Genomic DNA, 17,260 nt, shown 5'->3' with positions numbered 1-17,260 from the left:
AGTTCGAAAGAATTGGGATGGATCTCGTCGGGCCATTAGATCAGTCAACACGAGGGTATCGCTTTATTTTAGTTCTGGCGGACTATGCAACGCGATACCCGGAAGCAGTGTCTCTTTGCAATATCTCAGCACATAGTATTGCGGAAGCACTCTTCCACGTCATCTCCCGAGTTGGAATCCCCAAAGAGATTCTGACTGATCAAGGCACTACGTTTATATCACGCACACTGCGCGAACTGTATGGGTTACTGGGAATTAAGCCGATCCGCACCAGCGTTTATCACCCACGAACGGACGGTTTAGTCGAACGGTTCAATCGCACCCTCAAGAACATAATTAAAAAGTTTATACGTGAGGACGCACGCAATTGGGATAAATGGCTCGAACCCCTGTTATTTGCAGTGCAAGAGGTCCCACAAGCATCCACGGGGTTCTCCCCATTCGAATTATTATATGGGCGTAAGCCGTGTGGCATCCTAGATGTACTGCGGGAAAATTGAGAGGAGGGACCTTCAATGAGCAAAAATGAAATTCAATATGTTATCGACCTGCGCGCAAAACTCCACACACTCACACACCTAACCCAGGAGAATTTGCAGCAGGCCCAAGAACGGCAAATCCGCCTGTATGACAGGGGTATGCGCCTTAGGGAGTTCGCATCGGGAGATAAAGTACTCGTGCTGTTGCCTACGTCGAGCTCCAAATTGATCGCCAAGTGGCAAGGACTCTTTGAGGTCACACGGCGAGTTGGGGACGTCGACTATGAGGTGAGGTGAAGGGACAGGGGTGGGGCGCTACAGATTTACCTACTCAATCTGCTCAAACTTTGGAACAAGGAGGTCCCCGTGGCGTTGGTGTCATTGGTTCCGGAGAAGGTGGAGCTGGGGCCGGAGGTTCAAAAGGGAACATTGACATCGGTTACCTCTCCGGTCCCCTGTGGAGACCACCTCTCCCCAACCCAACTCACGGAGGTTGCCCAGTTGCAGACCAAATTTTCAGACGTGTTCTTGCCCCTGCCCGGCCGCACCCGCCTCATAGAACACCACACTGAGACGCCCCCGGGGGTGGTAGTGCGCAGCCGCCCTTACAGGCTGCCCAAACACAAGAAAAAGGTGGTTCGGGAAGAACTCAAGGCCATGCTTGACATGGGCATCGTCGAGGAGTTCCACAGTGACTGGAGCAGCCCGGTGGTCTTGGTTCCCAAGACTGACGGGTCGGTCTGGTTCTGTGTGGACTATAGAAAAGTCAACACGGTGTCTAAATTTGATGCGTATCCAATGCCTCGTATTGACGAGTTGCTGGATCGACTAGGCACGGCTCACTTTTATTCTACACTGGATTTGACAAAGGGTTATTTGCAGATCTCCTTGACTCCATTATCCCGAGAAAAAACAGCCTTTTCCACACCGTTTGGCTTACACGAATTTGTCACACTTCCTTTTGGGCTGTTTGGGGCGCCCGCTATGTTCCAGCGGCTTATGGACAGGGTCCTCTGCCCCCACGCCACCTATGCGGCCGCATACTTAGACGACATTATAATCTATAGTAATGACTGGCCGCGGCATCTGCAACACCTGAGGGCCGTCCTTGGGTCACTGAGGTGAGCGGGTCTCAAAGCCAACCCGAAGAAGTGTGCCATTGGGCGGGTGGAAGTACAGTATCTGGGCTTCCACTTGGGCAATGGGCAGGTGCGTCCCCAAATTAATAAGACAGCAGCGATTGCGGCCTGCCCGAGGCCCAAGACCAAAAAGGGGGTGAGACAGTTCCCGGGGCTGGCTGGTTACTATCGTAGGTTTATACCTAATTATTTGGACGTCACCAGCCCGCTGACTGATCTCACTAAAAAGGGGGCACTAGATCCGGTCCAGTGGACGGAGCAATGCCAGCGGGCTTTCTCTGAGGTGAAGGCTGCACTGTGTGGGGGGCCACTGATACACTCCCCTGACTTTTCTCTCCCCTTTATGTTGCAGACGGACGTGTCGGACAGAGGGCTGGGGGCTGTTCTGTCCCAGGAGGTGGAGGGGGAGGATCGCCCAGTGCTGTATATCAGCAGAAAACTGTCGGTGCGTGAGGGACACTACAGCACGATAGAGAAGGAGTGCCTAGCCATCAAGTGGGCGGTCCTCGCCCTCCGCTACTACCTGCTGGGACGCCCTTTCACCCTCTGTTTGGACCACGTGCCCCTCCAGTGGCTCCACCGCATGAAGGATGCCAACGCGTGGATCACCCGTTGGTATCTGGCACTCCAGCCCTTTAACTTCAAGGTGGTCCACAGGCCAGGGGTGCAGATGGTCGTGGCGGACTTCCTCTCCCGCCGGGGGTGGGGGGGGGGGGAGAGGAGGCGGCTGCAGGCCGGACGGCTGCCCGGACTGAGTCGGGTGGTGGGGGTATATGGCAGCGGGGGCGTGGTCAAGCGTTGGTCTGTGAACGGAGGGCGGAGTCAAGAAAGGTAAGTGGCAGAATCACTGCACCTGATGTCAGTTAACCTGTGTTTGTGTGTCTTCCCCAGTGACCGCGCCCTATAAAAGGAGAGAGAGAGACAGAGAGCAGAGGAAGGAAGCTCTCTCCCCAACCAGACAACTTATGTGTGTGTGCGTGTCTGTGTGGCTGGGAGATTGTGAAATCACTGAAAAGTGCAAAAATAAAGAGTTTTGGGAAACTCAGTTCTGGCCTGTCTTACTTCTGTGCTCCACCCACTCGCTTGAAGATCTACACACCCATATGTGCTTTTGAACACTCCATTCCAGATTTAGTCTGCCTTTACTTAGTGTTTAACTCTAGGCTGAAAAAAAAAAAAAAAAAAAAAAAAATATATATATATATATATATATATATATATATATATATATATATATATATATAAATAAAATGAGATGATATATTTATATATATCCATCCATCCATCCATCCATTATCTGTAGCTGCTTATCCTGTTCTACAGGGTCACAGGCAAGCTGGAGCTTATTCCAGTTGACTATGGGTGAGAGGCAGGGTACACCCTGGACAAGTTGCCAGGTTATCGCAGGGCCGACACAGAGACAAACAACCATTCACACTCACACCTACGGTCAATTTAGAGCCACCAATTAGCCTAACCTGCATGTCTTTGAACTGTGGGGGAAACCGGAGCACCCGGAGGAAACCCACACAGACACGGGGAGAACATGCAAACTCCACACAGAAAGGCCCTCGTCGGCCGCTGGGCTCGAACCCAGGACCTTATATATATATATATATATATATATATATATATATATATATAGTCAAGCCTTTTGTTAATAGTCTTTTATTAGGTAAAGGAGTAGATCTGGAGGGTCCTCAGGCATGGAGTGTTTTGGAAACTGGGATGTATGGACGCTATTGCCCCCACCCCACTTTCACATGTTCACTCGGGTTTGTTGACGGTGTAGTGGCTGGCTGCTTTATGTCCCATGGCACCCTCATGCCTGTGTTACCTTCTGGCTCTCCCCTTTTAGTTATGCTGTCATAGTTACTTTTACTAGAGTCCGTGCTTGCGCTCAGCACAAAATGTATCCTGTTCTTACTCCTTAGGTGACACCGGGCATACCAAACCCTCCCCGTCTCTCCCTCTGTTTGATTGTTTGTCAAGTTACATGTTGATCCTAAGACACCAGTAAGGTGCTGACCTCTTCTGCTCCTCGGACCTGCCTGATTCATCCTGATGTCCTGCTCCTGGCTGGAGTCTCATCATATCACTCCTGTGGAGGACGGCCCCATATGGACAGTCGAAAGTCACACTTGGAAGATGGCTCTGGGTGCTAACAGTTTTTCTATGATGGTTTAGGACTACAATTGACTTGCTAACTTTAGGGCTACAGTTGTCATGAACAGTTTTGCACTCAAGTTTCCATCAGTGAACAGTTTACAACATCAACAAAACAGACTTCATGTTAAAACTATAATGATTTTCCTGGTTACACAGTTATACTTTGTGACTCTACAGGACACAGTTACAGAAGTGAGTTATTTATAATCACGCTATCTATTATCACCCAGATCAGGATGGGTTCCTTTTTGAGTCTGGTTCCTCTCGAGGTTTCTTCCTCATGTTGTCTGAGAGAGTTTTTCCTTGCCACTGTCACCACAGGCTTGCTCATCAGGGATAAATCAATTTATTAGGGATACAATTAGCTCATGTTTAAAGTCTTTAATTTTCTATAAAACTGCTTTGCAACAATGTCTGTTGTTAAAAGCGCTATACAAATAAACTTGACTTCTTGCTATAATAAACTCCACTCTTTTGCAAAGACTTTCCACTAGATTTTGTGGGGATTTGTGCTCATTCAGCCACAAGCGCATTAGTAACGGCACTGATGTTGGGTAGGAGTACAGTCAGAGTTCCGGTTCATTCCAAATGTGTTCAGTGGGGTTGAGGTCAAGGCTTTGTGCAAGCCACATAAGTTCTTCCATGCTGACCTTGTCCAACTATTTCTTCATAGACCTCGCTTTGTGCCCAGGGGACTTGTTTTTGGGCCCTGGGAAAGGGAATATTAATGCTGAATGGGATATTCAAAAAGCACATGTTGGCATGATGGTCAGGTTTCCACAAACTTTCAGCATATAGTGTATTTCTGATTTCCTTGTTCAGTTTATTTTTATACCAGTACATTTTTGCTCTGTCCCTGCTGGGATAGAGCAAAACTGTGTACTTTCAGCAGGGCTGTGAGGACTGGATTGAGACTGACCGAATTATGTCTAAAACCTCCTGCCATAAAGCACCAGCCTGAATAATAGAAAGAATAGCTTTGAGCAAAAAGACACTGGCTGCTGTATCATGCTGGCTTCTTAAACAAGCTACTCAAAAGCCACTGACATTCTCAAAACATCCACTCCTGTAAAGAGACTCACATGTCCATGTGAAATTTGCCAACTAGTGGCACAAATCCCAGCACTCAGCCCTGCGCTCATCCAACAAAGCAACTGAAGAAGCACCACTTGCATTAATATTTTGAAGTCAAGGAAAGCCATTCCTAAAATCATTCCAGTCCACACCTCACAGCAGAAATGAATACATGTATGCACTACACAGTCTCATCTTTGGTTTGGGGAAAAAATTTGCATTGAATCTATTGATTCTCAGTAGAAAAATTATTCCCTGGAAAAGCCGAAAGGATATTTCCTCCAGTTCAATGACTGGGAATTAAATATCAAAATGGGACTTCATATCGAAATTATATTCTACTTTCTAGAATATACACTCATCAACCACTTTAATAGGAACTTGTTCTTGATTCTAAGAGTCCCGTTCTTGGCTGGCAGGAGTGGAACCCAATGTGGTCTTCTGCTGTTGCATGCTGAGATGCTTTTCTGCTCACCACGGTTGTAAAGAGTTGCTATGAGTTGCTATATCCTTCCTGGCAGCTCGAACCAATCTGGCCATTTTCCTCTGACCTCTCTTATCAACAAGATGTTTCCATCCACAGAACTGTCACTCACTCAATGTTTTTCACACCATCCTGTGTAAACTCTAGAGACTGTTGTGTGTGAAAACCCCAGGAGATCATCAGTTTCTGAAATACTCAAACCAGTCCATCTGGCACCAACACCCACGCCATAGCGAAAGTCACAATTTGAGATCACAGTTTTTCCGATTCTGATGCTTGAAGTGAACATTAACTGGAGCTCTTGATTTGTATCGGCATGATTTGATGCATCGTGCTGCTGTCAAGAGACTGGCTGATTAGATAACTGCATAAAACAGCAGGTGTATGGGTATACATAATAAAGTGACTAGTGAGTGTATATAAGAAAGGTCAGTTAATATTTAAATGTATTTTAGACGGTGTTTATTCAAAACCTTAATATGCAAAGTTTAATCTAAGTATAGAATAAAACAGCAAGGAAAATAATCAAAGATGCAGTGGTGTGATGCAGCCCAACATGAAGTGGAGTTTGATTATTAGCTTATATGGCCGATACGCAATGAGCTTATGCCATCATGTGTTGTCCGTCATTCGTCCATCATCTGTCATCCGTCGTCTGTCCAGCATCGTCCACATTTCAAGAAAATCAGTTCTTCTCCCTCAATTCTTTACCGACTTTTATTCTTTTTGGCAGGAAGGTAGGTCTGCCTGGGGTGCATGTGGCTTCTACCCAAATTTGCATAATTGCAATTAATAATGAAGATATGGAGTAATTAAGCCCTAATGAGCAGTTTCCACACAAATCGCTTCTTCTCCCTCAATTTTTCATCGATTTTGATTCTTTCTGGCATGAAGGTAGGGGTACCTAGGGTGCATATAACTTCTACCCAGATTTGCTTAATTACAATTATTAATGAAGTTATGGACTAATTAAGCCTTAATGAGCCAATTCCTCGCCGTTTTGGATTCTTCCTGGCAAATAGGTCGGTATTCCTAGGGTGTATATCAATTCTATATATAGCTTGTATATAGTGTATATAGCTTGCAACATTTATTGCTCAAGGTGGCCAACTTTAGATTATTCCTTCTGGACTAGACGGGCCTGGAGTGAGCTACACCATCATTGATGGTCTTGTTTTCCTATAACAGCAGATCCCAAAGTATTCATCTTATACTACAACTACTTTAATGCTTTCTTTTATTTATTAACATCTACATGTTGTATATTTTATCAATTTATTGTTCTTGCGGAATGTCCATGAATCAGGTCAGTTCCTGATAATAATGCCTTTGGTTGCATGATTGAAAATAAACAGCACTAATGTCTAACCCTGGTCTTTTTGTAATATATCAGTTGCATTAAATCCCTTTTGTATAAAGTCCCCAGTATTTTATTATGGGGAATAATTGATCGTTTGCTTGCATATTGCCAACAAACAGGTCTACCATCACTGCTAACAATGCTATAATTGAATATTATTATATTTCATGGTCTGGTTCTCATCCGACATCTCTACACGTCTCCTCAGTAATGAATGCCCTACAGTCAACAGGACTTCTGTGGTGTACGACTCTCACCTGATAGAAGTGCAGCAGATGGCAGTATAATGCATTGTTGATGCCTTGCGGGTGGCAAACAACTCTTGCCTGTGGTGATACTGTCTAAATTATCATACACAGTACTCGTGTGTATTCAGTACTAACCAAAAACTGCTAAAGGGCTGGATACCATGAAGCAGTCTAGAGCTTTGCTACCATCTATTCTAACTATTAGTGATACCTTTGGTAGCACAGTGGTGTAGTGGTTAGCACTGTCGCCTCACAGCAAGAAGGTTCTGGGTTCAAGCCCAGCAGCTGACAAGGGCCTTTCTGTATGGAGTTTGCATGTTCTCCCCGTGTCTGTGTGGGTTTCCTCTCACAGTCCAAAGATATGCAGGTTAGATTAATTGGTGGCTCTAAATTGACCGTGAGTGTGAATGGATGTTTGTGTCTCTATGTGTGTGTCAGCCCTGTGATGAGCTGGCGACTTGTCCAGGGTGTACCCTGCCTCTCGGCCATGGTCAGCTGGCATAGGTTCCAGCTTGCCCCCCGTGACCCCGCACGGGATAAGCGGTTACAGATAAAACAAACAAACAAGTAATACCTTTAATATCCAAGTAATTCATTCATCTTCACTGAATGCTTTATCCTAGTTAGGGTTGCGGAGCCTATCCTGGGAACACTTAGTGCTGGAATTCACGTGGCTGGGATGCCAGTCTATCACTGGGCACCATGTGCACACACACATCTTTACACCTAGGGACAATTTAGCATAGTCAGTCCACATAATTTAGTTTTGGACAGTGGGAGGAAATCCACATGAAGAAAGAGAGAAATTAGATCTCCACATAGGCAATAAGCCAAACTTAGAGTCAAACTAGGGACCCTGGAGCTTCGCCATCATCCCACTCATATCCAGATTGTTATATAATAATTCTTGCTCTACTGTGTTGTTCTTGGGTATTTTATACCTAAAGAGTTCTTCATCGCTTCCTGTGAAATACAATAAACTGTTTAATGGACTGCATTATTGTTATAGCTTTTACTAAGCTTGCTAGAATGTAGTACGTGTAATATGTTCCAGTCAGTTGATTAAGTTGATGAGTTAATAACATTTGAAAAACTTGCTTTAGTCTTGCTTTGCATCGTGACTTCCATGGCAACAGTGCCATGCGCTCCTGTGTCAGATTTGTTTTGGTCTTGTCTCTGCCTTCATCAGGTTACTGGTCTGTTATTATGTGCACCTGTGTCTCATGATCCTCTGGCTAATGCAATGTCTGTACATACGCTCTGTGTTTTTCTTTGATCCTTCCAAATTTTTATTTTGCATTCACAGTTAATACTGAACCCTTATTTCTCATATGTCTTGTTGTGGCCAGAGTTTCATTTGTTTTCAGCCTTACCTAGTTGCTTAGTTTATGATCATGGAATACATGAGTTTAACCCGGTCTGTCTGTGTATTGCCCCTTACTATGGACTTCATTCTAATAAACCTCACACTGAGCACACACACTTGTGTCCTGCCTCAGAGTACACAGATTCATCCTCATTTATCTTTCAAACTTCAGCCAAGAACCTAGAAGCATTCAGCTATTGAATGCTTAGCAGTTACTTGCATTTGCTAATTTAGCACAAGACCGCAGTCTGGAACTAAATCACATTATTGTGTGCACTCTGCTACAGAATTATTAGCACCCTTGGTAAAGGTGGGTAAAATGGTTATGAGTAAATGTTTAATTAACTTAATTTTGCGCTGGAAATGTGAGAAATCTAGCCTTTAATATTTTTTGGGGGGGCAGTGAATAATATATATCACTAATATATAACTTAAAAGTTTATATTAGTGCTGTCAAGCGATTAAAATATTTAATCGCGATTAATGTTGCAACAGTCATAGTTAACTCGCGATTAATCGCAATTTAATCGCACATTTTTGTCACATAAAAAACCATTGTAATTCTCTTATCAGCATAAAAAAGTGAATGGGCTTGCTTTGTACCAATGTTTTTTTTTTATTGCAAAGCATAACACGTCTTGACACAGCCACCGCAAAGTGAAACCTAAGCCGAGCACCGGCGCGGGGCTAGCAAGAGAACCATGAGTGAAATGATCTACTGTTTGAGTTAGTCTACAACTAAAGAGAGATAGGTTACACAGTGACGGTAGGCTTGACATGCTTGATTATAATATAAAGTACACTATTATATTAAGTTTAAGTTGTTCGTTGATAAATATTGCATTGAATCTGATCTTTACTGTTTCAGCTCACTTAACACATTTTGTACTTTTACACTTTCTGCCTGTTGATGCGTCGCGCTGTCCAATCAGAGGCGGCCAAATTTGCATATTACAGGAAGGATTTCTGGGATAGCATTGAGTTTACAGTTCAGAGGGATCTGGCTTCTTTAGACGCTGTCTTCTTAAAACTGAATAAATATTTAAAAAGAGCCAAATGAGCCAGTCTTTTGAACGGCTCTTTTCAAAGAACGGATCACAAAGATGCGGATCCCATCAAAGAGCCATAAATCCCATCTCTACTAGCGCGCCCTGCCCGCGCTGGTTCTTGGGGGGGGCAGAGGACTCTGGCTGTGCGGGGCATTACAGTCTAGCTGCTATCGGTTTTCTAACCAAAGTCTCTGTTCCAAGTCCCTGGCAGTTTCAAAAGCTTATGAAAAACCTACAGCATGCCACAGAGCGTTAATCTCGCGATAAAAAAATTATCGCCGTTAAAATTGAGTCAAGTTAACGCATTAATAACGCGACATTTTTGACAGCACTAGTTTATATATAACTTTTGGCATATGAATCTGAACCGTTTCCTCTTAATAACAAACACGGTACACAGAAAAGTTTTAAAGCGAGACGGCCTTTCGATTTCATAAAATTGGTGAAATTTTGTTCCCTCTGAAATTTGTGAAATATGCTTATTTCTGCAATATCTAAAAAAACAAACAAAAAAAAACCCCAGGCCATTCTGTGGCTGGGAAGTTATTTCATTTGAGATGACTCCCTAGCAAACATTATGCATGAAATTGCTCGCTTTGCGCAGTCAAGCAGACCATGTGTGCATGTTTATCTTCTTCTTTTGGGCTTTATAGCAGCTGGCATCCACAGTGTTGCATTACTGCCATCTACAGGTTTACCTTGACCGTACACTGACAGTTACATCATTCTGTCGCTAAACGAACAGCTGATCACACCGAGGTGCTCGCTGACCACCAATATTTATTAGTTTGGTCCTGCGTTTCCTTTCCTTCACAACATTACATCTTTTCTTCTCATCTTCCGTTACTGTAGTCGGTCTTTCACGTTTCATTCGCGTCCTCCATTTTTCTCTCCTGTTTCAAATTTGTATCCCACAATGCCTTGCGCGAACAGAGAAAGCCCACCATGTCATACATGATGTAGTATCTTGAATTGGGTCATGGTGAAGCAGGAAAAAATAGCAGAGAATTTAGGGTCACGTGGCCCTAAATTAATTAATTGTTCTATTTTTAAAAAACTAATAAAATTGGAAGTTTGTGATTCGAATTCAGTAGCTTTCTGTCCACTAAACAAAAATAATTAGGTGTCGGGAAAATTCTTTTTATGACCTAAACTTGAAAAATCTGAAAGGCAGTCTAGCTTTAATACTTTTGTTCAAACCAAAAATACTAAACTTACGGTTTTGTCATCTGCACTTTTGTGCAATTTGCACTTCATTTAAACAATGTGTCCTCAGTCTATTTACTTTCATTTTGTCATCCAAACATATTTTAGTGGAAAAATAATGATGAGTAAATAATCAGCTTCGTTCATGTTTATTAAATTTGTGACTGAGTCCGTAACATATCTACTGGTGACATATTACAGAAATGTCAGCAAAATGGGCTAGAATATATTAGCCTATTGGAGCTCAAAACTGGGGGTGGGGGCGTCACACTGTGACACGACTGTTGCTGACTGGCTGCATGAACCTTCATATAATTCTGTGTATGTTTTTTTTTTTAGACCGATAGTGGTGCTGTTACATTCAGTTTCAAAAAATCACAAATCCTCTTTAAAGCATTTGTTAACCTTAGATAAGATGATGTGGCTGTCCAAAATGAAATCTTATATTGATTTTTCCTTTACCTTTGAAAAACAGACAGGGCTTAACCCTGCTAACCCACTGACGCAAGCCGCCCCTGGCAATGAGTCTTCTTCTATAATGCTTGATAATTTGGGAAACCACTTCTTAAAACACAGCCTCTTCAGATCCTCCAGGATCCTAGGTCTTCTCTTGTGGATTTTCATTTTCCAGCTCACTCCACAGGTTTGTAAAATAGGGTTTAGGTCAGGGGACTGGTATGGCCACTTTTTATGTGGATTTGGATACATGTTTTGGATCATTGGGCCACTTGAAAGGCCCAGCTCACGCAGCAGCAGCTCCTTTGCAGAAAAGGCCAGAGTTTCAATTAAAATCTTCTGTATAGTTTGTTGAAATGGAGGTGGCATCTAACTGTAAATATGAAGACTTGGTGACCCTGTAATGATTTTTGTAGAAAATTTACTTCTCCATCTTCCTCATTTTACATGGGGAAAATACATGGAGGGATGTGGTCCTTTCCTGTCTATAGCAATATTTCAGAACCACTGTCTTATTTATGAAAGTCAACACACTTGTGCCACACTTATTTCATTTGTGTTCTTTTAAATCTTCCCCATGTGGATGATTGACTAAGGGAAATTAGCCTCTGTGTCACCTCATATTTCATTCACATTCACTCATCCTGGTGAAATAGGAAGTCATTGATGACTGCTTTAAGAGTTCATAAACACTTCTTTTCTACTTTAAAGTAAACATTAAATTAAAATATAAGTAAGATAAAAATAAGAAAATGCTTTAGTTATATTTTCCCATAGGAATCACTAGGGGCGCTAATAATTTTGGCATTTGTGATTAAAAAAAATCACCCTCGGGATAAATTTACTTTAATTACAGGTTAGACTTCTCATATTTTTAGTGTGAAATTAAGATACGTAGCACATTTTTTATGTCCATATTTCAATCCAATTCAATTAACAAGAGATATTGCCACAAAACAGCTGTCCAGGTATTATTTATTTATTTATTTATTCTCTCCACATTCACTGGATATGAGCAATCTCATGCTCTGATACTCTAGTACTAGGATATCACCTGCTTATATACCATGAGTACAGAAAAACAAAATGGCGGCGCGCATCAAGTCAGATATATCACTTTGTTATCAAGTATTTAAAAACAACAGAAATAGCTAAGAGAATACAGTCCACCCCCCCTTTTTTTTTATCCTATTCCACACTCCAGCCCAGTCAGTGGCAGTAACGCATCTTTAAGTTGGTTTGCCAACTGCCCAAAAAACCCGAAAGAAGAATAAGAAAACGGCGGATCATGTTACTGAACCAATTGAGAACGAAATAAAAACTCTACTTGAAAACAAAACCCCCCCAAAAAAGCAACAGAACATGGAATAAAAGTATTTGCTGGTAAGAACATATCTTTTATTTTTCAAGAATCATTATTATTATAGCATTTTTCACAAATTGCTACTGTCATTTCGCTGGTTTGTTTACATTCTCATCGGAAACGATTTTGTCATACGTTTTGTACAAAGTTCTTATTTATCAAATTTGCAAAATATAAAAATGCTCTGTTTCTCAAAACCCAGTGAATGTGGATAGAGTAAAACAGTTATTCCACTCAATCTCGTCGTACATGGCTTATAGCCAACTCAGTGCTACGTCTCGTTGGCTATTAGCTCATCTATGACTTGATTTTGTGGAATAACTGTTTATATATATACACAGTGCCTTGAAAAAGTATTCATACCCCTTGAACTTTTTTCACATTTTTCCACCTTACAACCACGAACTTAAAAGTTTTTTATTGAGATTTTATGTGATAGACCAACACAGAGTAGCACATAATTGTGAAGTGAAACGGAAATGATAAATGGTCTTCAAAATTTTAAACAAGTAAAAATCTGAAAAATGTGGTGTGCATTAGTATTCAGCCCCCTGTACTCTGATACCTCTAAATACAATCCAGTGCAATCAATTGCCTTCAGAAGTCATCTAATTAGTTACTAGAGTCCTACTGTGTGTAATTTACTCTCAGCATACGTAAATACACTTGTTCTGTGAAGGCCTCAGTGGTTTGTTAGAGAACACTGAAGAACAAACAGCATCATGAAGACCAAAGAACTCACCAGACAGGTCATAGATAAAGTTCTGGAGAAGTTTAAAGCAGGGTTAGGTTATAAAAAAATATCCCAAGTTCTGAACATCTCAAGAAGCACTGTTCAATCCATCATTCAAAAATGGAAAAAGTATGGCACAACTGCAAACCTACCAAGACATGGCCGTCCACCTAAACTGACAGAGTGAGCAAGGAGAGCACTGGTCAGAGAAGCAGCCAAGGGGCCCATGATCACTCTGGAGGAGCTGCAGAAATCCACAGCTCAGGTGGGAGAATCTGTGCACAGGACAACTATAAGTCGTACACTCCACAAATCTGGCCTTTTTGGAAGAGTGGCAAGAAGAAAGCCATTGTTGAAAGACAGGCATAAGAAGTCCCGTTTGCAGTTTGCCAGAAGCCATGTAGGGGACACAGCAAACATGTGGAAGAAGGTGCTTTGGTCAGATGAGACCAAAGTTGAACTTTTTGGCCTAAATGCAAAGCGCTATGTGTGGTGGAAAACTAACACTGCTCATCACCCTGCACACACCATCCCCACTGTGAAACATGGTGGTGGCAGCATCATGCTATGGGGATGCTTTTCTTCAGCAGGGACAGGGAAGCTGGTCAGAGTTGATGGGAAGATGGATGGAGCTAAATACAGGGCAATCCTGGAAGAAAACCTGTTGGAGGCTGCAAAAGACTTCAGACTGGGAAGGAGATTCACCTTCCAGCAAGACAATGACCCTAAACATACAGCCAGAGCTACAATGGAATGGTTTAGATCAAAGAACATTCATGTGTTAGAACGGCCCAGTCAAAGTCCAGACCTAAATCCCACTGAGCATCTGTGGCAAGACTTGAAAATTGCTGTTCACAGACGCTCTCCATCCAATCTGGCTGAGCTTGAGCTATTTTGCAAAGAAGAATGAGCAAAAATTTCAGTGTCTAGATGTGCAAAGCTGGTAGAGACATACCACAAAAGACTTGCAGCTGTAATTGCAGCAAAAGGTGGCTCTACAAAGTATTGACGCAGGGGGGCTGAATACTAATGCACACCACATTTTTCAGATTTTTATTTCTTTAAAATTTTGAAGACCATTTATCATTTTCGTTTCACTTCACAATTATGTGCTACTCTGTGTTGGTCTATCACATAAAATCTCAATAAAAAACTTTTAAGTTCATGGTTGTAAGGTGGAAAAATGTGAAAAAGTTCAGGGGTATGAATACTTTTTCAAGGCACTGTATACACACACACACACACACACACACACACACACACACACACACACACACACATTCTGGATATAGATTTTTAATTTATCAATTTATAAATTTAGAAATGTATCCCTTTTTTATTTGCTATCCCCCTTTTTTTAAATAAGGGTGCCAGTAATTCTGTAGCTGACTGTAGATTCCTTTAAAATTATAACAAAGATAAACATCTTGAAAAAGGTCTTCAGTGTCTTTGTCCTGTCAGGTTTTTTTTTTACCTCAGATGAGCCTCCATCTCTTTGAAATGTATGCCTAGTCCACAGTAGGACCTAAACAAGATTAATGGACAAAGCCTTGTGGCTAGCACAGTAGCTCTGCTGAGGGTGAGCCATGCGCCAAAGGCTGAGGGTGTTGCTTTTGGGTATGATGGGTAAAGTGAAGTGAGAGTCTCTTCTAACACCTCTCACCTGAGGCAATCATCTCACACAGCCACAGTCCTACAGTGTAGACGCTGCATATACAGTATATTACAGCAGGAACATTAATTATTGGTTGGCAAATGCTTAAGGCTTGAGGAGAAACACAGCAGGGCCTTTCCCCCTCCTATATAGCTGAGCTTATTAACATTGGGACTCATACTGCTCCTAGCTGGAGCTGTAGATTGAAAAATGCTGAGAGAAGCTTTTGAATCCATGCCTAACTCCTAACTCCTGCAGTCTATGGAAACATATTACAAAGCAAATATGCAGCCTCAGTGTAATAGGAACAGTTATTATTTGTCATCAGTGTGAGCAAAAAATTGCATAGTTTACATAAAGTGACAGTACTGAAACGCCAGGATATGACAATATTGCACACCAATATACCGTGTTCAAGAAAAGTCTATCATAATCTATCAATCTAAGCTGCACGCTTAAGCTTCCAAACCCCTTTTTGTTTTAATTAGCATTGAAGAAGTGTCTGGCTTACAGCTTACAGGGTTAGTTCATCAGAGGGGGAAAATGGTGCTCATGTACAGTTCAGTTACCCTTCAAGAGTTAAATGGAAATGAAGCAGCCTGTATGAACTTACAGGAACCAGGAATTTTTTAATTTCCTCCAAGGCATGGCTCATGCGGGAATACGCCTCTCCAGGTGGTGCGAAGACTTCAATTAAAACATGGAGATCGTTGTTCAAATGGGCATATTTAGCCTCCCCACTTTTCCTCAGCTCTTCTTCCTGTAAGTGGGAATTTCAGTAGGTTTAGTTCTGTCTGATTTCTATTAAGGATGTAACTGAATATTAATGTATTACTCAGATTGAACAGGTAATATGCTCTCCACAGATACAAATACACATGAACGTTTTTTTTTTTAGGAAGCCTGTCAGAAAGCTCAACAGAGAATCTGGTTGAAACTATAGGTGTGCATCAGGACTGGGATCCTGCAGGATCAGGAAGTTTTTATTTTCATGCTGGCACTAGTGAACAGTCAGATATGAAGCTTACAGGACAAAGAAAGAACAGAATCATTAACATGATGCATTTACAACCTTCATCCATTCATCATTAGTGAGTGCCTAGTCAGGGTTAAACTAAACACGAACTAAATTTATGACAAAGTTTGTAAGAAAATATCATGGACAAGTACGGGGTTAGTCAAAATTATGTTAACATTAATGGATTACTTTTCTCCTGCAGATAGATGTACGCCATGGGTGACAGATTAAACGGTACTGTTGCTCGCTGGTTTTTGTGCGTTGAACACGATGGCGAACAGGTTGAGACCGTCCTGTAAATCATCTTGCACATATGATGTATGTTTTGTTTTTAAGTGTTAACACAATTTTGACTAACCCTGTACAAATGATTAAATCACATTACATACTATATGTAGCTACAGTATTTGTTTTAGTTATGGAATGACTGAACGATTCAAATCACTGCAACTATATCTTCGCAGATTTAGTGTTGTCATCAAATATCAAATTGCTGTCTTAAGAATCCAAATCGTACCGTATCGTGTGAAAGCCTGAGGTTTACACCATAAATTTTTATAACCATTGTCCGCTTTATGAAGATCAAAACACTTTTTTCTCATTTTGCTTGTGTATTCCCTAATAGTTCAAATTACATGTTGATGAATGACTAAAGAAATTTTGCCTCTGTGTTACCTCGTATCCCATTAAACAGGACATGTGTGTGTGTGTGTGTGTGTGTGTGTGTGTGTGTGTGTGTGTGTATATATGTTTGATTGTCACCCTACACACAGTACCAGTCAAATGTTTGGACACCTACTCTTTCATAGGTTTTTTGTATTTTGACTATTTTCTACAATGTAGAACAATACTGAGGACATCAAAACTATAATAAAACTCTGTGTATATACAGGGTTAGTCAAAATTATGTTAACACTAATGGATTATTTTTCTCAGAAATGTGTGGTGAGCCGTGACCGTTGCTGGCGTAATTGGACCCTACTTTTTTGACACTCCAACAGTGACGTCAGACGTCTACTTACAGATGGTGCAGCAGTACGCCATTGATAAACTTCCACTACAGACCCAATTGGTGGAGTATTTCCAACAGGATGGTGCACCGCCGCATTTTGGCCGTACTGTTCGTCCTTATCTTGACCATACATTTCCAGGTCGATGGATAGGTTGCGGTGGACCATTGCCATGGCCTCCACACTACCCTGATTTGATGCCCTGTAATTTCTGGTTATGGGGTATGGTGAAGAAGCGCGTGTATAGCAGGAAGGTTTGTGATATCAATGACCTCAAGGACAGAATAAGGACTGTGGTATCATCTATTCCCCACGAAATGTGTGTCTGGGCTTTAAATGGTACTGTTGCTCGCTGGTTTTTGTGTGTTGAACATGATGGCGAACAGGTTGAGACCGTCCTGTAAATCATCTTGCACATATGATGTATGTTTTGTGAATAAATGGTTTCTATC

The 17,260-nt window shown here is 41.8% G+C and overlaps 1 protein-coding gene across 1 annotated transcript in view; it reads right to left on the bottom strand.

Moving 5' to 3' along the window:
• The window catches only part of khdrbs2 (KH domain containing, RNA binding, signal transduction associated 2), a 237,727-nt gene that overhangs the window by 97,619 nt on the left and 122,848 nt on the right, over positions 1–17,260 (bottom strand). The window contains exon 4 of the mRNA XM_060926333.1: positions 15,394–15,540. Coding sequence (XP_060782316.1) covers positions 15,394–15,540 — 147 coding nt within the window. The remainder of the gene's footprint in view (positions 1–15,393; positions 15,541–17,260) is intronic.

The sequence above is a fragment of the Neoarius graeffei genome, chromosome 7, assembly GCF_027579695.1.
Source record: "Neoarius graeffei isolate fNeoGra1 chromosome 7, fNeoGra1.pri, whole genome shotgun sequence".
NCBI classification, from domain to species: domain Eukaryota; kingdom Metazoa; phylum Chordata; class Actinopteri; order Siluriformes; family Ariidae; genus Neoarius; species Neoarius graeffei.
Note: the sequence above shows the minus strand (reverse complement) of the source record. Positions and strands in the feature narration are given on the sequence as shown.